The sequence below is a fragment of the Sturnira hondurensis genome, unplaced genomic scaffold (genome assembly GCF_014824575.4).
Source record: "Sturnira hondurensis isolate 20B ecotype Veracruz unplaced genomic scaffold, ASM1482457v3 Scaffold0021490, whole genome shotgun sequence".
Taxonomy (NCBI): Eukaryota; Metazoa; Chordata; class Mammalia; order Chiroptera; family Phyllostomidae; genus Sturnira; species Sturnira hondurensis.
Window position 1 is genome coordinate 2082482 of NW_028094121.1, and position 22488 is coordinate 2104969.

General features: G+C 56.2%; 1 protein-coding gene across 1 annotated transcript; it reads left to right on the forward strand.

The window, feature by feature from the left end:
- Positions 1–1002: 1002 nt before the first annotated feature.
- On the forward strand, positions 1003–16422 carry COL9A2 (collagen type IX alpha 2 chain). Its single transcript, XM_037032610.1, has 32 exons — positions 1003–1224; positions 2453–2527; positions 3950–3985; positions 4070–4132; positions 5121–5174; positions 5285–5320; positions 5415–5438; positions 5760–5813; positions 6110–6163; positions 6281–6328; positions 6578–6634; positions 6717–6770; positions 7061–7114; positions 7520–7573; positions 7672–7725; positions 7844–7897; positions 8981–9034; positions 9459–9512; positions 9749–9802; positions 10912–10956; positions 11354–11407; positions 12016–12069; positions 12364–12417; positions 12503–12574; positions 12837–12872; positions 12996–13040; positions 13138–13170; positions 13343–13489; positions 13748–13802; positions 14147–14335; positions 15164–15241; positions 15644–16422. The coding sequence occupies exons 1-32, from the start codon at positions 1153–1155 to the stop codon at positions 15841–15843; spliced, it is 2067 nt and encodes a 688-aa protein (XP_036888505.1). The 5' UTR covers positions 1003–1152; the 3' UTR covers positions 15844–16422.
- The last annotated feature ends 6066 nt before the right edge of the window (positions 16423–22488 follow it).

The window sequence follows — 22488 nt, forward strand, 5'->3', positions numbered from 1 at the left end:
ACTCTTATTATTCCCTTTTACAGATGAGGAAACTGAGAATTGAAATAGTTTTAGGTGCTTGTGGTTATACTTACAGTTAGTAACGGAGTCAGATTCCTAAGCATTTACCAATATTGCTTAAGTGGCTGAAAGGGAAGGTCAGGGATTCAGGAGAGAGATTATGCTGGACACGCGGGTTTTGGAAACTCTGGTATATAAGGTGGTGTTTGTTTCCATGAAAATGGAGGAAGGTCGCTCCTAATAAGTGGAAAGGTTCAATCCTGGAGACTCTGTGCTTAAGGAAGCTGCAGAGACTAAAAAGCAATAGAAGAAGAGGGGCATGTGGTGGAATCCTGGACAGGGAAGACTTCCAGGTCAGGATAGCCAAGGGCTGCCCCAGGTGCCAACAGCCTGCCTGGACCCCTGAAGACGGGATGAGCTTCACTGGGACCCTCCGGGAGACTGACCTCCCAGCTTAGGCAAAAGCGGGAGGTGAGGGAGAGGAGGAGGTTTGGAGGTGGGTGGCGGAGGACTTCGATCAGGAGCAGAGAACTCGAGGGAGGATGGGGTGTTCACAGGGTGGCTGATCTGGGAAGGGCTTCGGGATGTTTTAGTATGAAAGAGGCCTGCTCGTTTGCGTGTGGAGAGAAACCAGGTGGGAGGGGGCTGGGCAGAGCCCGCGAAGAGGTTCTGGAGTCCGCTCCACCTGAAGAGAGGACTGGCCAGGCTCGCAGGGAGAAGCGGCTGAGGGCGTGTGGTAAGGGATGGGGCACGGGCCGCGGGCCCAGGAGAAGGTGGTGGGCCCCGGAGGTCAGGCTGGAGGGGGGACCTTGACGTCCCTCTGCCTCCACACACGGAAACTGGACCGTAGCCTCCGTCCTGCCCTGCACCGCTCCTCGGAATACAGGGCAGGGCCCTCCGGGAAGTCCGGGTCGAGGACGGAGGGTGGGCGCTGGCTGCTGGACGTTGCGGGGCGGAGCTGGGCGGAGGGCATCCGCTTCCCTCCGCGGGTCCTCTCAGGTGACAGACCCCGCGGGCCCCCAGCCCCGCCCCGCCGCATATTCCGGGGGCCGGGCCCGCGGCGTCGGAGAGCAGCCAGCGCCGCGCGCGGAGCCTCAGCCGTCTGTGCGCGCGCGGAGCCGAGCCCCCTTCCTCCTCCAACCCGCCGACGCCATGGCCGCCGCGCCCGCGCCCCGCAGCCTCCTCGTCCTGCTCCAGGTGCTCGGGCTCGCCCTAGCGCAGATCGTAAGTCCCGGGGCCACTCTCGCGCCGGGGTCTGGGGAGCGGGGTCCGGGGTCCGGGGCCCAGAACGCAGGCAGGAGTTTGATGAAGGGCTTTGCCTGTCCCCGACTCCCTATGACCCTCCCTAACCCGAGAACGCAGGCAGGAGTTTGATGAAGGGCTTTGCCTGTCCCCGACTCCCTATGACCCTCCCTAACCCGAGGGGTCGCTTCCAACAGTCCCGAGACGCCAGTCCCCTCGGTAGGTGCACATACAGGGTGCATCCCCGCACCGTGTGGATGAGCCGGGGAGCCAGAGGGACCTTGTCCCGAGATGCTCGACCCTGCCAGGGACAGCATCGTGGAACAGGAGCTGGCGCTGGCTCCTGGCAACCCGGCCAACCCAGGTGGCGTGGGAGACAATGGTGCCCATTCACGGGGCTCAGCAGCCTCCGCCCCCGACGCCTCCCAGGGGGCGCCGGCTCCAGCCAGACGCTGCTCTCGGTCGGCAACTGCCTCTCCGCGGGTCTCGCGCGCCCGCGAGTCACTTGCAAGAGCCCCTGGGGCGGCAGGTCTAACGGGACGCGGGCGAGGAGGGGCAGGGCCGGGGCGCCGTCTAGTGCCCTGGGCGGTTTGCAGCTCTCCTGCGGGGCTCCAGCCTGAGTAAGGAGGGCGCGGGCCCTGGCTGGGTCGGGGCCGGCTATCCCCCCAATAAAAGGGTCACCCCAGGGAGATGGAGGAGCGGTGCAGTAGAGGGGGCCTTGAGTGGGAGGACAGAGCAGGCTTCCCTTCTCTACGCCTGACCCCCAACCGCCCCTACTTTCCCCTACTTCGGGTTTTACCCTCCTCACCGGGGGGAGTGGAGAGGGTACCTACTCACCATCCATGCTTGTTGGACATCTAAAAATAATAACACGAGCCGCCCGTCACTGTACTATCTGTGACTTATTTGAACCATCAGCATCTCCATCTATTCCTCGCCACGACGTCGCGAGGGCAGCGTGGCACAGTGGAATCCTGGCCCCACCACTTACTCTGTGATCTTTCGTAATCTCCGTTGGCCTGTTTCCATAACTGCAAACTGCGCTCGAAATCGCATCCGCCTCACAGCTCTGAGCATTCAGTAAGATGCTATATGCAACAGTACAGAGCACCTGGTATACCGTAGGTTCTCAATAAACGCAAGTTTGCTGCCCCCGCATGCCCAGCTCCCTGCACTGTCTGAAGGCTGCACACTCTCTGTGTGTTTTCAGAGAGGTCCGCCAGGAGAGCGGGGCCCGCCGGGCCCCCCGGGGCCGCCAGGAGTGCCTGGATCCGACGGCATCGACGTGAGTCCCTAACCTCGGACGGAAGCGGGAGGGTGGTTGCGGACAAAGGGGAACTTTGTGAGCGTTAGGGGCGGGGATAGGGTGGGTGGGTTCCTGGAGATGCAGTGTCCCACATTGCCAGCAGGCGGCGCCAGCCCCCACCACAAGGAACCCATTCGTTCTGTAAAACCCCCAAACCAGCCGGGAGGTGCAGAGCCGATTATAGCTGCCCACAGACAAGGAGCTGCTGTGCAATCTACCCACCACAGCTCACAGCGATTCCTTATCCCCTTACCCACCTTTCCCTTACGTTTAAGGTGGGAGACGCCTAAACCCCTCGCGCTGCTCACTGGCACGTCTGGATGCTTCTTCAGGGTAGTTTGGGAGCCTTGGCCAGACCGCTGACTAGCAGGGGCCAGACTCCTGTCTCTTCCTTCTGCATTTCTTTCCCCGATTTAGAACCAGCTGGGCTTGTTCCCTGATCTCCCTAGCGTGGCGAGAGTTAAATACCTCATTCAGGAAGCTCCCCCAGGAGGTCAACTCCATGTTTATCCATCTGGACAGACTTCTATTCAGCCTGGTGCCCCGACCGCAAACACAGGGCCCTGGGTTCCTGCCAGCTCCCTGGCTGCTGCAGGCTCTGAGATGCCTGGAGGCCTCTCTGGGGCTGAATCTGACTCCAGGCTCTGCCTGTCCTCCACCAAGGGGCCTTTGTCACTGCTGAAAGGAAGTCCTTCCTGCCTTGGGAAGTTTGAATCTGTCCCTTTCATAGACCCCCTTACCCCTCCCCCCACTCCCGTTTCTCGTTTTCCTATACCAATCTAGAGGACAGCCACTGCCTACTTGACTCACCTCCCCTTCATGTTTTTCTAAAAGTTCCTTCTGCTCTGGCTGGTGTGGCTCAGTGGATTGAGCACCGGCCTGCAACCCAAACCACCAACAATTCTATTCCCAGTTGGGGCGTGTGCCTGGGTTGCAGGTGGGGTCTCCATTTGGGGGCGTGTGAGAGGCAACCACACATTGACATTTCTCTCCCTCTCTCCCTCTCTTCCCCTCCCTCTAAAAATAAATAAATAAAATCTTTTTAAAAAATGAAAGTTTCTTCTCACACTTGCCCAAACCCAAAAGGCACCAGCTCTCGCAGGTAACTGGGAGCCCACACTCCCATCTGCAGTCCCGTCACCAGTGCCTCCACTGCACTGGTGGGTCAAAAACTACGTGGACATTGCCCTCACCTTCTGGCTGGGATTGGTCTCAATTGGCCTATGATTTTTTTTTTTTGAGGGAAATGGAGTTATTTTTCTAAAAGTGCATGGCTGAGGGAACCCAGACAGAGAAGAGAGGCAGGAGACAGGCATGTGGGACTGATAGGCCAGGGCCTGCAAGTGCCAGCTTGGGGTACTCGAGCCAGCCCATGCTGCCTCACTCACTTGTGTCTTGCAGGGTGACAAGGGACCCCCTGGGAAAGCTGGCCCTCCGGTGAGTGCTGTTTCCTCTTTGGCCTTTGACTCTTCCAGTTCTTGCTCTCCTCCTGCTTATGTTTGCTCCATCTCTGTTTTCAAGGGACCCAAGGGAGAGCCTGGCAAACCAGGGCCGGACGGCCCTGACGGGAAGCCTGGGATTGATGTGAGTAGCCCGACTCAGGCATCTTCCCTGATCTTTTGTTCAGAGTGGAGCAGCAGGAGGAGTCTCTGCAGCTGTGAGCCCCCTTTCCCTTCGTGCGCCTTGTGATCTCACTGGACTCCCACTGCCAGGAGCACAAATCACAGGCAGATGGGGTCCAGGGAGGGGGTCAGTGTGTCTGCAGCAGCCAGGATTCAGTCTCACATTTCTGGCCTCCACGTGTCACACTGACCGCTATGGGCAGAGCTGTCCTGCACAGCCTGTGCTCTCCTCCTCTCTTCCCCTCCCTACCCCACCCTCTCAAAACCCGGGTGCAGCTCAGGAGAGAAACATGATTTGGCTTATCCTAGAGTTCCCAGTGGCCCCGAGGTCACAGGCTCCTGGACACAGCCAGGGCCATTGGGATAGTCATTGGGCAGGGAAATACACATGCACCAGTCACCGAAAGAAGGGAGGACGAAGAGGCCCCCATGAGTTGCCTTTGCCCTGCTGGTTCAAGAGGCGCCCACCAGAGCTGTGCCCAGTCCCCCGGGGCCCCTGCAACTCATCCACACCCACAAAGATCACAAAGCACATTGCCTTGCACATCAGTCCTCACACATGGACCTGAAGAGGTAAACATGGTTATTAATCCATTTTGCAGGTGCAAAAACTAGGGCTCTGCAAAAGTTGCTAAGGGCAGACACCAAGAAAATAATGTCTAAATCTTTTAGACTCCTAATCTGGGAGGCATGAGCCTGGGCTAATCAACCTTCCAGTGTTGGTTTCTCATCTTTCAAAAGGAGATAATCCTTCTGCTTGCCTGCCTGCCTCCCTCCCAGGGTTACTGTGGGAACTGGGGAAAGGAAAGTGAGGTGCTGAGGTTCCTCAGCCCTGAAGGAGTAGGTGAAAAGCAGTCTGGGCCCGCCCAGGAGAGACCTCTGTACCTGCCCTGCCCCATGGGTCTGGGAGCAGGTTTGCCCCTCACTGATCTACCTTCCTCCTTCCCCAGGGTCTAACTGGAGCCAAGGGGGAGCCTGGCCCCGTTGGGACCCCTGGAGTCAAGGTCAGTGGCCTGCAAGGGCAATCTAGAGCCAGAGTTTGGGAGGGGCTGCAGTAGAGAGGAGCAGGGTCCCAGGAGCCCCAGCCTCTGAGCCTCTCCCATTGCTCTTGCAGGGCCAGCCTGGGCTCCCAGGTCCCCCTGGCCTGCCGGTGAGTATAACTGGCAGAGGCTTCGATGGCCCTGTTTGGATAGGGGTACTTAAAGTTGAGGCCATCAACCCAATCTTCTTTCCTTCTGTTGCAGGGCCCTGGCTTCGCTGGACCTCCGGTACGTCCTCAGGGGTGGGGCAGGGACCCTGAGACTTCCAGGGAACGATGATAGGGGACTGGCCACAAGGGGGAGGGGCCAGCATGCACTGATGCTGTCAGGAATGGGCAGACTTGCCAGAGAACTCTGGCCCAGCCCACTCTGAGCCTCTCCACTGGCTGTGGCATTCTCTGGTCCTTAAAGCCCGAATCTGCCAGTCTCTTTGGGGTAGGTTGCAAAGTAAAAGGGGGAAGGGTGCTCAGGCACTATTGGTCCTTACCTTTGCACCAGGGGTGGGCTACCCCTCTGAGGCTCAGTGGCCAGTGACATCTCTGCACCTAGGGACCACCTGGACCTGTGGGCCTCCCCGGTGAGATTGGAGTCACAGGCTTCAAGGTGAGCCCAGCCACCCCTCCGCTGACTCTGCCTCCTGCCCTCTGTCTCCAAGCCCGCAAGCTTGGTGTCTCTCCAGGAGCTCCTGGGCCTGCTCCTGGCCACCAGAAAGCTCCTCCAGGTCTGGGGCAGACGCCCCTCCTGCTGAGCCCGCCCTGTGGTAGGTCTTTCAGGGAGACCAAAGGCTGGGGCCCTCCCTGGCCGATCCAGCTGTGAACTCCCACGAGAGCCCGGATCTCAGGAGGTGACTTGGAGAGGAGGCTCGACAGGGGTATGATTTAGGTCTCTCTCACTTCCAGGGGGATCCTGGACCAGAGGGACCAGCAGGACCCCCTGGCCCCCCTGGGAAACCAGTAAGTGTCCTCAGACCTCCCACGTGGCGGTGTGCGCAGAGGAAGGAGAAAGTGCTTGAAACAAGCCTAGGGTGGGGAAGGTTGGGGTCAGGTTTCACACCAACACATCTCCTCCAGGGCCGCCCGGGGACCATCCAGGGCCTGGAAGGCAGCGCGGATTTCCTGGTGAGAGGGCCTCCTGGGGCGAGGCTAATGCAGGGAAGGGGCGGGTCAGCTGGAGATGGAGATGGGCGGAGGTGGAGATAGCTGGGGTCTGGAGACAGTCCGTGAGAGAGGGGGAGGGGCAACGCAGTGGCTTAGCCAGGTGGGGTAGGTGTAGGGTTTTGGAGCTGGCCAAATGGGGACGCACTGCCCTGCTCCCGCTGGCCTGAGGCCGGCCGGTGACCACAGCGCCCTGAGAGATTTTCTTTCCAGTGTCCAACCAACTGCCCAGCGGGTGTGAAAGGCCCCCAGGGGCTGCAGGGAGTGAAGGTGAGCTCATGGTCCCAGTCTGGGGAGGGTGGAGCACGTGGTCAGGTGGGGACATCATACTGAGCTCCTCCTTTTCCTTTAGGGGCATCCTGGGAAACGCGGGGCGCTGGGAGATCCCGGCCGCCTTGGGAAGACAGTAAGTGTGAGGGCAAAGGGCCGTGGGGGGGTGGGGTGTGTGGGGAGGATCCTACTGGGCTCCCCTTCCTCCTCCCTTCCCCTTCCCCATTGGTCTCTGGGGACAGAGCTCTGAGCTGGCAGCAGAGGCCCACGTCACAGGTCAGTGTATCCCCAGGCAGGTCTCTTCTCCTCATTGGGCCCCGGTTTCCCCATCTGCCATATGGGACTGGAAATGGATGGTACCTTTGGTTGCCCGATACTTGTCTTTCCACCTGCCTGCCTGTCTGATCACCCAATCCTGCCCTCTAGGGTCCCAAAGGAGATGTGGGTGCTTCTGGAGAGCAAGGCATCCCTGGGCCACCGGTAAGGAGCACTTCCCCCAGCTCCTGTCCGCGTCCTAGGAGACCTTAGTGGGCTGGATCCCCTGCTCCAGCCTCTAACTTGGAAAAGAGACACCTGTGCCCAACTGGTGTGTCTCTGGGTGGGGAGAGGGGGGCTAAAGCTGACTGTCAGAAATTGGGGCACAGAAACCAAGGCTGTCCGTCAGCAGACTCGGCTGGGGCCCAGGTTCTGCCCCTGAGTGACTGTCCCCCTGAGTGACTCTGGAGAGTCCCTCCCTATCTCTGAGCCTCAGTCCCCTCTATGAGATAGGGACTCAGAGGGGCATTGTGAACAGGGAGGTGGGGTGGGGGGGTGAGGCGGAGACAGAGAAGGTATCATGAAATGTGCCTGGCAATTGCTATCACTGTCATTCTTACGTCCTGACAGGGTCCCCAGGGTGCCAGGGGCTACCCAGGCATGGTGGGACCCAAAGGAGAGACGGTAAGTGAGTCTTGGGGGCGTCCTGCAAGAGCTCCCTGACAGCCCTCTGGCCTCTGGGATGCAGCCAGGACTGACCTGCACCCCCTTCCTCTCCCCAGGGTCCTCGTGGGTATAAAGGAATGGTGGGCTCTGTTGGCGCTGTTGGGTCACCGGTAGGTCTGCTCCTGCTCACTCCCCACACACCTCCTTCTGGTTGGAGTTCCCAGGGCCGAGAAGGGGGCATGGCTCCCTCCAGGCCCATTAACCTGGATTCCTGTTTGTCCTCACCAGGGTGAGGAAGGTCCCCGTGGGCCACCAGGACGAGCTGGGGAAAAGGGTGACGTGGTAAGTCCTCAGGCCCCTCTTGTCCAGTCAAGGCTCCTGGGGAGCACTGGGTGGGACTCAGCTCCACCTGAGGCTGGTGGGTGCTCGCACATGGGGGTTACTCTGGCATCTGAACGCGGGGAGGGGGGTCTGGTTCGGGAAAGGAGCATCTGTCCCCAGCACACAGTCAGCGCCGCCAGCCGCCACTCCTTGAAGCCCCGCCTGTTGCCCATCAGACTCCAGGAGAGGCCAGGGGATCCCGTCTCACGGTCACTGCAGCCAGACAATTAAATTCCAGCAAATCAGCCACAGGACTAATGGGATTTGGTCCAGACCCCAGTTCTCTCAACACTTGTAAATTTTTAATTAATAGACTTTATTTCTTTTGAGCAGTTGTAAGTTTACAGAAAAATTGAACAGAAAGTAAGGCTAACTATGCTTTTTTTAGTGTTTAACTAGGCAAGTTTTTAAACATACGCAGAAGTAGAGAATGATATAACGAACCCCCATATAAGGGATCTCCCCAAATTAACACTTTGCCACACTCCCGTCACCCTTCCTTCCTTCCCTTTTGGTATTGCCCTGCCCTGACACTTTTCAAGCAAACCCTTAACCGCGTGTCATTTTACCCCTAAATACTTCTGTATGTATCTCTTAAAAATAAGCACTTTAGCTCACAGAATCACAATATCGTTATCACACTAACAAAACTATCAAGTGTTCCTTAACATCATCAAGTAACCAATCAGTGTTCAGTTTTTCCCAATTACCTCGAAGGTGTCTCCTCAGGGAACCTGTTCAAATTAAGAACCAAATAAAGCCCCCTCGAGGTTCGAGGTGCACAGCCAGGCTCAGTGAGCGCTGGCTCCTCCCCCTATGCCCCGCCCCGCCCCGCCCCTTCGGTTTGGCGCTGACCTCCACTCCCTCCCGCTGGGTCCAGGGCCACGAAGGCACTCCCAGGCCATTTTCCTCCAGCCCCTGCACAGCACGACCTGTGCCAGAGGGACACTGGGACCAAGAGGCCACTGTTCTCAGCTGTTCCCCTCTGTGAACAGCCAGAGGTTCAGCACCCTGAAGGGGACCTCATTTCTATCCACTTTGCAGGGAAGCCAAGGTGTTCGAGGACCCCAGGGAATAACGGGCCCTAAGGGAGCAACTGTAAGTGGCCCAGGCCCACCCAGCCAGAGGGCGGGGTCCAGTAAACTCCGCCCAAACCCCCAGAGAACAAGCCCCCCCACCCCCCCACCCCCGACTGTAAACTGAGCTCTGTTGCAGGTGGGCTGGCTCGGTCACCTTGGGAAATGCCTTGTTTTATTAAACCTGTAAATAAGGTGATGATGTAGGAGAGATCATGGAAAGCTTGCAGCAATCTGGGACCCTCGTCACCCACGGGACGGAAGGACTGTGGTCTAGCTCCCGCAGTCCCATTCCCCTCCTTCAGTTGACTGAGGGGGCTTCACGAGATGACCAGACCCACTTCCTGCCTGCCCACTGACTGCAGCTGTCACAGAGGGACGTGGGTGGGTGACCTGACCCCAGGCATCTCCCCACGGTGAGTCTACCTTCCACTCCTCCTGAGCAGGGTCCCCCGGGCATCGATGGCAAGGATGGCACCCCAGGCACACCTGGCATGAAGGTAGGAGTGGAGGTTGCCCGTGGGATTGGGGCAAGGGACAGGGACCTTCCCAGCTCAGGCCCAGAGTCCCATCACACTGACCTTGGACGCCCAGGAGCCTGGGACCCTCAAGGGTGTCATCAACGCATCCCCTCTTGTCCCCTCTGGGCCTCGGTTTCCCTGCCTGCATTCTGGTGGAAGCCCTGGACCCTCTGGCAGAACTCTCATTCGTGCCTCTGGTTCTCTGTCTCTCCCAGGGTAGTGCGGGACAGGCCGGCCGCCCAGGAAACCCGGGCCACCAGGGCCTGGCGGTGAGTATGGGGAGGAGGCACCGGGGCTGCCCCACCACAAACTGCTGCTTCTTTTCCCCAGAAAGGCCAGGCGCTCTGTTGCCCACCTTCCTGTCCATGGTGGCATGTGTGGCTGATGGGGTCAAAACCTACACACCCAGGGCACTTGCTCCACTCCTGGTTCCCACCCAGCCCAGACCTCATCCCAAGCTCTGTGGCCTCAGGCCTGGCTAAGGCCTCATCGTTTGAATAATTGCTCCAGCCTTCTGACTGGCCGCTGCATTNCCCACCACAAACTGCTGCTGCTTTTCCCCAGAAAGGCCAGGCGCTCTGTTGCCCACCTTCCTGTCCATGGTGGCATGTGTGGTTGATGGGGTCAAAACCTACACACCCAGGGCACTTGCTCCACTCCTGGTTCCCACCCAGCCCAGACCTCATCCCAAGCTCTGTGGCCTCAGGCCTGGCTAAGGCCTCATCGTTTGAATAATTGCTCCAGCCTTCTGACTGGCCGCTGCATTCCTCCATGCTGACCGAGTGGGAGCTGACTGCTTGCCCACTCCAGGACCTTCCATGGCCCCCATTGCCTCCAGGAAAGTCATTCCACCCAGTCTGCCAAGACACAGTTACTGAGTACCCAAGGCACCCTGAGTGGCAGGGAAACAGTCACAGACAGACAGCTGCAGCCCTTGCCCTCACGGCTCATCTCAGCATTCAAGGACCGCCATCATCAGCCTGGCCTACCCTCCCCACTTCCTCAGTCACTGCATCCTCTGCACACCTTCTGGAGCCCAGTCCACGGGGGGCCCCCACCCCGGCTCCCCGCCAGGGGTACTGAAGCCAAGGCCTACTAGTGTGCCCATGTGTGACTGGGCTCCTGTGTGTACCTGCGTGTGCCTGTGAGCACATAGCGTGCTCCTCTTCTCCCGTGGACCACAAATGCCTCTCTGCCCCCTCCTCTCCCACCATGGCTTGGGGGCTGGGTACAGTCAAGTTCATGATGCCCATGCCTGGGCCTGCTGCTGTTCAGCTCCCACAAGAGGGTCGGGGACCTGAATCAAGGGTGGGAGGCAAAGCACAGGTGCATGGCACTGCCCCATGCCAGGGCGGAAACCAATGTCAACTTTCTACAGGGTGTGCCAGGTCAGCCGGGGACAAAAGGAGGCCCTGGAGACAAGGTGAGGTGACTTCAAGCTGGCGGCACAATGGCACCATCTAAACAAGGGAGCCTGGGGGCAAGGGACTGGAGGCTTGTCATAAAGACCGAAAGGCTCAGGCCTCACCCCAAGCTGAGACTCAGCCGTACACAAGTTCCTGGGGACTAAGCACGTCCCTCCTGTCACCCCTCCAAGCCCCTGCACCTCACCCCAGCTCAGTGAGACAGGATGGCCTGGCTCCAAATCCAGAGGAGAAACAAACAGGAACATCAGTGGAGCCCAGAGGACATGGCCAAGAACACCCTCTCCCTTCCACAACTCATTCGGCTCCAGAGTCTGCTTAGGGTTCCTTGGGCTTTCCCAAGACCACGGGCTGCCTGGGCCACCCAGTCTGACCTTAGACTTGTGTTTCCTGCAGGGTGAGCCAGGCCAGCAGGGCCTCCCTGGATTCTCTGGTCCCCCTGGGAAAGAGGTAAGTGCCCTTTCCTTTAACACAAGGGCTCTTGCTTTGCCTCCCATCCCCCACCCCAAGACTGAGGATCCTGCCCCCAGCTTGTGGGGTCTGGGTGAGACTATGAGGTGAAGCCCTGGCATGGGGTGCCCTGGGTGCCAGCCAGGGCCCTGCCAGTGACCTGCTAACCCAGGGAACTCCCTCTCCTCTCTGCACAAGGCGGTAAGGGTAGAGGCGGGTTCGTTCTGGGTGTGGCCTCCCCATATGACCAAGCTGACTGGGGCTAAGAATCCAGCAGACAGAATCATTCATTCATTCCATAAACATTTACCAAACACTTGTGACTGTGCTGAGATACACAGTCTCCTATGCACACAGAGTGTACAGTTCAGCGGAAGACACAGACATTAAATAAATGACCACATGATAACTAATTACAATGGTGTTGGGTTCTATGAAGGAAAAGTACTAAGACCTGAAGAAAAAAACAGGGGGTAAGGGAGGGCTTCCCTGATGAAGGGAATTAGCTGTAACTCAGAGTTGGGTGGGTGTTAGCCAGGTGTGGAAGGGAGGGACCCCCCAGGCCTTCCGCTTACCCCCCCCCCCCCCCCCGATTTCTCTGTCCCCAGGGAGAGCCGGGGCCTCGAGGAGAAATTGGTCCCCGAGGCATCATGGGGGAGAAGGTAAGTGCCCAGCACGTGGCTCCTCCCTGGGGGCCTTAGCAGCTGCTGGCTCTGCTGGGCCTGGGACCTGGGTCCGCCCAATGGCTCCAGCGCTTGCCCAGTCCTGTCCACTCTTATGCAAGGCTCCCCCAGCCCAGGCCGCTCCCCCAGCCCAGGCCGCAGTTGGTTTGTCTGTCTGTGAGGTGGAGCCAAGGACTTCCATGCCGGTGACAGCAGAAATGGGGGGCGCCCTGATTGTGCAGGGGGAGGCTGCGGAGCTGGCTGCCTGGGTGTGACCCTTTCTTTCTATTTCAGGGTGACCAGGGTGAGAGGGGGCCGGTGGGGCAGCCAGGCCCTCAAGGACGGCAGGTAAGTGGGGGCGACTTAGATTGGCAGTGGGGAGCATGTCTGGGCACCTCATTTGACTTACCTCTCTGGGGTCTTTTCTTTTCAGGGCCCGAAGGGGGAGCAGGGCCCCCCAGGAATTCCAGGACCACAAGGCTTGCCAGGCATCAAGGGAGACAAGGTACCAAACGGCGTCGGAAAACACCTGAGAAAGAGGCCCTGGGACCGTGGGAGTGAGGGGGTGGGGGAAGGAGCTCAGATTCTTACCGAGCTTCCAAACCTGCGCAGAGAAATATCCCTCTGTGGGTCCCAGGGAGTCCTGAGGGGCAAGGTGGAGCTGCAGAGGGGGGTGTGGCCTGGAGCCGGGTGGAGGGACCCCGTGGCACCCAGCCCTCCCTGGAGAGGAGAGCTCACCAAGCCCTCGACTCCCCCGCTTTCTCCAGGGCTCCCCAGGGAAGACCGGGCCCCGCGGCGGAGTGGTGAGCACCAGCGCCTCCCCTTCCCCGGCTTGGAGACTGTTCCGGGTGTCAGGAGGTGGGGCGCAGGGTGGGGTGTCCCGCTCGGCTCCATCGCGGCTCTGACTCGTGGTTCTTCCTTTGCAGGGCGACCCAGGGGTGGCCGGCCTCCCGGGAGAGAAAGGCGATAAGGTGAACCTGCCGCAAGGGGTGGGGGGCGGGTTTCAGTGGGAGCAGCGGGTGACCCCGGCCCCCACCACCTCGTGACAGCGCTTCCTTGTGCCTGCAGGGAGAGTCTGGTGAGCCAGGACCCAAAGGACAGGTGAGTCCTGCCCTGCGCGCTTTTCTTTCCTCCCATCCCTCATCCCTCTCACATCCCTCCGCGCTGCTGGGGCGCGGGGCGGGGCGGGACCGGGGCCTTCTTGTCTTGGCTCTTCACTCGCCCTCCCCTCCCTCTCACCCCGATTCTGCTCCCGCCCCGCCCCGCCCCGCAGCAAGGAATCCGCGGAGAACCTGGCTACCGGGGCCCCAGCGGGGATGCGGGCGCCCCCGGGGTGCAGGGCTACCCCGGGCTCCCGGGCCCTCGAGGACTGGCGGGAGACCGTGGCGTGCCCGGACGGCCCGGGAGACAGGGCGTGGCGGTGAGTCGGGCCCCCAGGCAGGTCAGCCTTCCAGGTAGGAAGTCTCTTGGAAGTGCTGCTTCTGTCCCGAGGCTGGGAGCTCCCATAGGAAGCTCGCGTGCCCCTGGGGCTGGTTCCAAGGCCCAGACCAGGAGAGGTTTCAGTCAGATGCTGAAAATACTTCTGGAGAGAAACTGGGAGCTGGGAGGGGTCTCAGGGCCCAGGGGAGGTAGCCCTGGCAGCCAGGGGCTTCTTCCTGAAAGGCCTTCTCTGCTTCAGGGCCGAGATGCTAGTGACCAGCACATCGTGGACGTGGTGCTGAAGATGCTGCAAGGTGAGGGGAGGCATTGGCAACCCCTCACTCTCCCTAGCAGGACATGAGCCCCTGCAGAACCTCTCCAGGTGGTCTTGCCCACCCCCCCCACCCCCACCCCCCCACTCGTTTGGAGTCCTGGGTGCTCACAGCAGCCCTGCCTCCAAGGGCCTGGGGATCTTAGATTCGTCTGCCCTTGCTGGACCTTTGACTCGGACAGACCAGCAAGGAAGGGGGGACGGTCCTTAAACAAGGGGCTTTTCTGTCTGCACACCCAGGGCTCAGGGGTTGTCAGGATGCCTTCCCCAGTTTCTGGGCGGGTACCCACATCACAGACCTCTCTACCTCCCCCCGCCCCCTACCAGAGCAACTGGCAGAGGTGGCTGTAAGTGCCAAGAGAGAAGCCTTGGGTGCAACCGGCATGGTGGGTCTTCCTGGACCCCCTGGGCCTCCTGGGTACCCAGGCAAACAGGGACCCCATGGGCACCCTGGTCCTCGAGGCGTTCCTGGCATCGTGGGAGCCGTGGGCCAGATCGGCAACACCGGGCCCAAGGGTGAGTGCTGTGGTGTAGTGGGTGGGGCCGGGTGATGGGATTTGGCAAGGTGGGCCCCAGGGCCTTGGTCAGGCAGGCTGACTGCTTAGCCTCCTGTTTTCTCTCTCTCTGTAGCAGATTGACAGAAACAAAAGCGCTATTCTGTGACTTTGGTTCTGTGGGGAGGGTTGTTTTTGTTTTGCCTTTACTTAGGGGTACCCCATCAACATCTTCCCAAGTCTCTGGAAGTGGGGAGGCAGATTAACAAAACAGGAAAGCAGGCAGCTCTAGAATCACGAGACCGGTGTGTGTCCCTCCACTCGCCCGTGGTGGGCGGGCCCTCGCACAGGTTGCCCGTTACTCTCCCTGGCTTTAGATTTATCACATGTAAAGTGGGGATATTCATAGTGACAGCCTCACAGTGTTGTCCTGGGGATTCATCAGACAGGTAATTCACCTGGAGCTTTTAGTCCAGTGCTTGGCACCTGGTGAATGCCAGCTGTCCTTGAACTTTATCGGCTATAAACAGGGTGGGGCAGAAGTATGTTTACGGTTGTGAGTTCGGGGAATACAGAGTTTATTCTTATACTACTGTTTATTCATTACTGTATTATTTTCCATATGAACAACCGCAAATGTACTTTTGCCCCACCCTGCAGCCTTCCAGAACCCTTTGTCTGGGCCTCCTTCCTGCATTTACCCAGTTCTGCAGTCATTTCCAGCATTCCCTGAGTGTAAACTAGCACAAAACAGGAATAATTGCTGGGTGTGAAACAAATTAAATAGTGACCACAGTAGAAAAAACAGTTTCCAATTCTGAAAAACAAAGGCCCCCATCTTTCTCTGTAGGAAAACGAGGAGAGAAGGGCGACCGGGGGGATGTGGGACGTGGACACCCCGGGATGCCGGGGCCCCCAGGGATCCCAGGTAAGACCTTGGTCCTGCCCGGCAGCAGCTCTGTCCCTCAGCTCTGGGATGACGCCCACAGACAGCTGGGTGTCCTCCAGGGAGGCCTCGTGCTCAGCCAGCTCGGCACCGAGCACCCGGCTTTTGCATCCCTTTGCAGCATCTGGAGCCTCTGGGTGGGTCTGGGCAGCGGAGGCCTCCTGGGTTGCACCGAAATCTGCTTCATGGAGGGAGAGAAAGGGCATTTGCTCCCAAGGCTCACTGACTGGGAGCTGGGAGTGATGGACAGTTGCATGCGGGTCTGGGGCAGAGTCCCTTCTTCCTGTGGTGTCCTTGGCTTCATTGTCCCCACTTGAACAGTGAGACTTAGGAGTTCTAGAGCCAAGAGGAAGGCCTGATGTCTCAACCTTCTCCCTTTCCCAGGACTCCCTGGCCGGCCTGGCCAGGCCATCAATGGCAAAGATGGAGACCGAGGGACTGCAGGGCCCCCGGGAGAGGCCGGCCGACCTGGCCTGCCAGGCCCTGTGGGGCTGCCAGGCTTCTGTGAGCCTGCTGCCTGCCTGGGAGCCTCAGCCTACGCCTCCGCACGCCTCACCGAGCCCGGATCCATCAAGGGACCGTGAGCGCCAGGCCAGGACAGAGCCCAGCAGGCATCCTGGGGGAAGGACGAGGTCCCCTCTGGGTGGACGTGCGTCCCATCCCTCAGCCCAGGACACTAGCATTCCCAGGACCTCTGTCTGGGACCCAGGAATCCCGAGGGAAAGAAAATTCTAACCCACGAGGGAAGGGAAGGGCAGGGAGGGCATTGGAGTGGAAGGGTGAGGCCAGCAGGCAGGGCAAGTGCCCCGGGAAAGTCCAAGCTTGCAGGGGAGGGCGCGGCTTCCCTCCCTGGAGCACCACTCAGATGTGTCACCAAAACAAGTACCTCCATAATTTGTGCCATTCTCCACTGGCCGTCTTGTTCCTGGGGCGGTGGACCGAGGTCTCTGCTGGTTCCTGACCCCATTTCACCCCTTGGGCTTCCTGGGTGACTGCTGATGGATGACCGAGGAGCCATCATTACGCCAGCCCCACTACTGCCCCCTGCCCCCTCTCAATTGAGTATTTAAACACCCATGTCCCTTCTCTTTCAGCATCACTCTCTCCCCTAGACCCACACAGATGTTTCGTAAAATAAAAGCCCCCAACTTGGGCACAAACCAGGATGTGAGTTGTTGGGCTTCCTTTCTCACGGGGTGGGGATGGGCCCCCACTGCCCGGCAGCGCCAGGGTGGTTGGGGCTCCTCCCTGTAAAGGGGAGGGGGCGGTACCTTCATCTGGGCGCGTCCTGAATTGTGAGCATTAGGATGGCGGGTTGAGTTGAGGAACATCTGTGGGGAGAACCTGGGGATGGTCGGGATGGCAAACTGCTGTGTAACTTTGGCAAATCCTTTCCCAGCCTTTGAATGGTGGTGGCAAGGACTCAGCCCCGCCTTTTTATCTTAGGACACTGGTGATTTTCAACCAGTGTGCTGCAAGAGTTTTTAAAAGATTCCATACCAGACCGTTTAGTCAGGGGCACTGACTCTTTTCCCTTAGATTGTTGAGTAAAAATATGACAACAGCAAACACAAAAGCTGTCCAGTGTGAATACCCTGTTTTGAATTGTAAATATAAAGGTCATGTAATAGAGCTGCATCTTATTGGTCACATTGTATAATAAAGTGGTGTCTGATTGGCTAATTCTTAGTACCAGAAATCCTTATATACAAATATAGGCAACTGATTTTTTTTTTAAAAGTCACTTTGGAGCAAAAAGGGTAGTTAATTACTATTACCATTATTATTTTTGTAAATCAATCATAATGACTCCTATTTTTGTCAGATTGGCAAAAAATATATATTTTGGGGTGTGTGGCACAGTGTGCCATGAAATGAAAAGGTTGAACACGGCTGCAGTAGAGCGTACCTGGTGTCTGGCCAGCGCCTGGCACACAGGCAGTCCCTGTGAGTCTTGGTACACACCGTGTGCTGGACCTGGGGCAGGAGCCGGAGGCAAAATACTAGAAGATTTGGCTCTTACCTTTCAGGGGTTCCCAGGCCCATGAGGCAAAGACACGGATCTGGACGATGGGAGCAGAAGTGGCAGTCACTCACCACTTCCACCAAGGGGACACGGAGCGGAGACTGGCTCTGATCTGATCTGCGCCTCTGGGCTCCCAGCCTCTTGCTTTGTAGGCCAGCCAGGCTGCTCTGAGTAGCGGGAGCAGGGAAGCATGTGGCCTTTGACCCGTGCAGAGAGGGCTTTCTAGGAGAGTCCAGTCCCTTTGTTCCATTATGGATTTGGGCATCTGTTCCCTCAAATGGAACAACATTCTGCCAGCCCCAGGCCCTCCTGAGACACAGCACTCCAGCCTGAGGTCTGAAGCCTGGGCCCTCCTACATCTCACCTTAAACTTGGCTGTTCACCCTCACCTATGCTGTAGCATTCTTTGAACTCCCTTCACTGCCCCCCCCTCCCTCCCTCACCCTGGTACATTCACACACACACACACACACACACACACACACATTTTACCTCCCATGCAGTGACAGACAGGAAACACAGTGGGGTGGTCCTCAGGGCCACACAGGTGGCTTTGCCCTCTGTGCTCTGGCAAATCCCAAGTCATAGCATCCCAAATTCCTAAAATGCCCCAGGTTCTCACGCGTCTGTGCCTGTTGTTCCCTGGAACTCCAGGTGGTGCCCTGCTGCCCGTCCTTGTCTAGCTGATTTCTACTCCTCCTTCAACACTTGATCTTGTCCTCTAGTAACCCTCTCCCTAGCAGCTGCCAGCTGGGCCGGGGACTTTTGCTTTTGTGCCTATTCATTCATAGTGGTTATAGTAAATTATTGGTAGCATTATTAGCAAGTATTAGTTATCCGTCATTGAGCTCATCTTACTGTCAGGTACTGTGCTAAACATCCTGCAAACATCTCACTCCGCCCTCCCAACAGCCCCGGGAAGCAGGCGTGACCCCCACTTGTCGTTTTAGAAAGTAAAACCTCTCAAACCCACTTCTGCAGGGTTGTCTAATTCGGCTCCTCGTCCATCCCACCATCCTTCTTGGGTTCCTCTCCTGCTTTCTCATTTCCCCAGTATGACACACAGCTCGTCCTTGCACCACATCCTTTCCTCCCATTCCTCCTGTGATCTCATTTGGCCCTCTGGTTCTAGATGCCATCCATGCCGCCCGAACCCTGACCTCTCCCCCTCTCCCTTAACTCAACCTTGCAGTTACTGAAGCTAAACGTGCTGGAGTCATCCTCTCCTTCCTTCCTTCCTTCCCTCCTTCCTTCCTTCCTTCCCTCCATAGATTTTATTTATTTATTTTCAGAGAGGAGGGAAGGGAGAGAGGGAGAGAAACATCAATGTGAGAGAGAAACATCAACGTGAGAGAGAAACATCAGTTGCCTCTTGTATGTGCCCCATCCGAGGGCCAAACCAGCAACTGGGGTGTGTGCCCTGACCAGAATTGAATCATCAACCTTCTGCTTTGCAGGACAACACCCAACTGAGCTACGTGGGTTAGAGTCCATGTGTTTTCTTGTATGCTGTATCTGGTACAACAGCTGAAAACCCTGCTGGCTCAGCCTTCGAGGTATATCCTGAACTCAACCACTACTCACCACCTCCCCTACTACTAGGCCAGTCCCGGTTTTTATTTCCTCTTGAAAGTATTGCAAGAACCTCCCAACTGGTCCCCTGCTCACGCCCTTGCTCCTTAACACAGCAACCAGATGGTTCAGTTAAACTTAAATCAGCCCATGTCACTCCTTGACCTGAACCCCACCCCCCACCATGGCTCCCACTGTGCTCTAGGAAAAGCCTGAATCCCTACAATGGCCCGTAAGGCCCTGTCAAACCTGCCTCTGCCCCACTCCTCTGACTTTATCTGCCCCTTGCCTTCCTAGCACACCCCATCCCAGCCTTCTGGTGCTTCTCCTCCGCAGCAGGCTCGCTCCCAGGTCAGGGTCTCAGCACTTGCTATTCCCTCTTCCTGGAATGCTCTTCCTCTCAACATCTGCTTAGGACACCCGTTCACTTCTTTCGGGTCTTTGCTCAAACATTACCTTCAGGGATGTCTTTTCGTGACCACCTGCCATCCCCCCACCCCACCATCACACATAAACAGCTCAGGTCCTCATTTTCCTCCGAGACATGTGTCACCATTTAGTACCTCTGATGTACTTGATTGTCCCCTCACGGGAATGTTAATGCCACGAGGTGGGGATTTTTCTATCATAGATTACTGATGTTTCCCCAGCACCTACAGCAGAGCTTGGTACACAGCAGGGGCTCGATACTTGTTGACTGAGTAACAGGTGGAGAAATAAAGGCTCAGTCAAGGTTCTTGCCCAATGTCTGCCTAGTGCAACGCTGGATTCTAGAGCCCTGGATCTTATGCTGAAATTATACCTTCCTGTTTATCAACCATCGTCCAGAGAGCCACAGGGGAACCCCAACCCGAGGGCAAAGGAGGTTATCTGAGATCCCGGCTCATCCTGCTCATGGGGTTGGGGCAGTTCTGGATTCACAGGTTTTTAGGACACACGGGGGCATCTTCCCCTCTGCCGAACTGTTTAGGAAATCGTCCTCCCTGGCAACCGCCCTGCACAGTGGTTTGCACGGGGCTACACCATTCCACTGTGGATCTCTTCTGCCTTCTCACCCACTGAACTTATCCCAACACGTCACTCATTCACATCATCATGGTCTCGAATCAGAAGTTTTGGGATACAAGTTCTCTGTCATTGTCTTTGTGCAGAACCCAAAACAGAACTTAAGGCCCTCGAGTGGTACTCAGCCTTCTGCTGCTGCTGACAGAACACTCCAAACAGCGAAAGCCACATGAAGTATACGTGGACAGAAGAGTCCGAAGAGAACATCGTTAGTCCTAAAATCTCTGGATTAACCCCAGGGATTCTGTTCCTATCCTAAACAGAGGTGTAACTTAGTAGCAGCTCTCAGGCACCAGCCAAGCCCAGACAGACAAAGGCGGTCTACACCCATGACAGAGACTCCGCCTTCACTCAGAGGGAGGCCCTGCTGAGGGCACAGTGCACTTGAGGCCTCACCCCATTTCCTTCTACCCCCTGCCTATCTGCTGAGGGGTGCAACATGCCACCCTTTCTCTCCTTGGTTGGCCTCTTTACACTTTTCCCGTAACTGGTCAATACCTCAGGAAGCTACCAGTATCCTCTGGCCATGCCTACGCCTCTGCCACTCGTAAGTTATAGGTGACCTAAAAACAATTACATACTAGAAAGCTAATTACTCCTGCCACACATACGGAAGTCCAAACAGGCAGTTGGAGCAGACCACACAGGCCCGAGACAATCTGAGGCTATACAAATGGAGAAGGGGTGGTTCTGAATGAAGCTTTCAAGAAAACACCACAAAAACTGGTAACGCTCAGGAGTGGAGCAGGAAGACAGCTCCAAAGAGGGCGGTGCACGGGAGGCGCGTGTGATGGCATTGACCATGCAGCACGAGGGCTGTTTCTCCCCACTGTCCTCGATGTCCTACAACTCAGTGCCTCCAGGTAATAAACATAGAGCCAGGTAACAAGCGACACACACACATTTCGTCAAATCAAAGACAAAGCACACCAATCTGCTTTGACGATTTTAATGTTTCACTTGTGCAGAACTGAAATTTTTATTAAAGGCACAGAAGGAAGAAAGGCAGTTAACACAGCATGGATTTGCAATAAAGGATACAGGATAAAAATCACAGGGCTGCTCCCCCTTTAGCCTTAGGGAAATAAATAACGCAGTACAAAACTAGATCTTTATTTGTATTGTATTTCCATGTGAAGACACCCCCCAGTGACGAGCTGAGCAGACTTTCTGTCCAGATACCAGGGGAGCATAGCTGATCCACTTTGGACTAAACGCCCAGACGGTAAACAAGCACTAACTGTGGGCGGAGCTCAGGCACAAAGGAAGTTCTCATACAGGAAGCGGACAGAGGTTTGAGGCGGTCGCACACACGGCTTTGAAAACTGGAAAGGAAATCTTTCATGACATTTGTTTTAAAAAGAAAAAGTATCTGCATATCAAGAAGTTTAATTTTTAAAACTGGAACCAGGCCCAATTAAATAGTACTTACAACTTATTAATTAATAAAAATTACAAAAATAAAAACCACAACTCTTCTGTCCTTGAAAGAGATAGAAAACTATATTTTTTCTTATAAGAGAATCATCAGCATTTTCACCTTTATGTCTCTTAAAATAGCATTTCTTCTTCTTTCCACATTTCATCACTTTAAAAATAGCAAAACCTGTTCTGTTTGGTAATTTCTGCTAAGTGAAAGCATACACTGCCATCTACTGAGTAAAAGTATACATGAGGAAAAGGCTGACTGTTTGAAAAATACTAGTTTACCTCTAATGGGATCATACCCACCAGGAGGAAGGAAAGATAAAGACTGAGATTTTCTCAAAAAGAAAACTCAAAGCCAATGATTTAAAACACTCCACACATAATTTCTAGTCACGAAGCACTACCGGGAACTCCCGATTGGTGTGTACGAGAGGAGACGGGGACATTGGCAGAAGAGTGGGGCACATTTCTAACTGCTCTCATTTGAATAACATCGGCCTTCCCAATTATTGTCTTTCTTCCTGTTTAAAACACTGATAAGCCAGATTAAATCATAACAGCGTGAAAGTAAAAGCAAATCTCAACTGAGATGAACACAATGGTTCGGAACCACCTCTTCTGCAGGAGACAGGACTCGGAGGGGGTGTGTCCTTTTAAACACACGACCCCGTACGCATTACATGCCGATTCCATAAAAATGTGTAAATAAAACGAGTTCTGTATTTGCTCAAATAATTTTACAAGTTGATGGTAAATTTGCTGTTAAAGATAAAGGTATAAGCCTTAAAATTTCATCCAGTGTTTTCATTAAGAAATGGATTATTTATTATTATTTTTCTATTTACTTACTTTTACAGAGAGAGGGAAAGAGAAAGAGAGGGAGAGAAATTTCAGTGTGTAATAGATACGTTGATTGGTTGCCTCTCGCACGCCCCCAACTGGGGATCTGGCCTGCAACCCAGGCATGTGCCCTGACTGGGAATTGAACCGGCGACCTTTCTGTTCACAGGCCGGCACTCAACCCACTGAGCCACACCAGCCAAGAAATGGATTATTAAAATAATTTTTGAAATGAGATAGTAAATGTATTGTCATCTGGGCTTTACTGTACTTAATAATTTTCTTTAAAAAAAGTTAA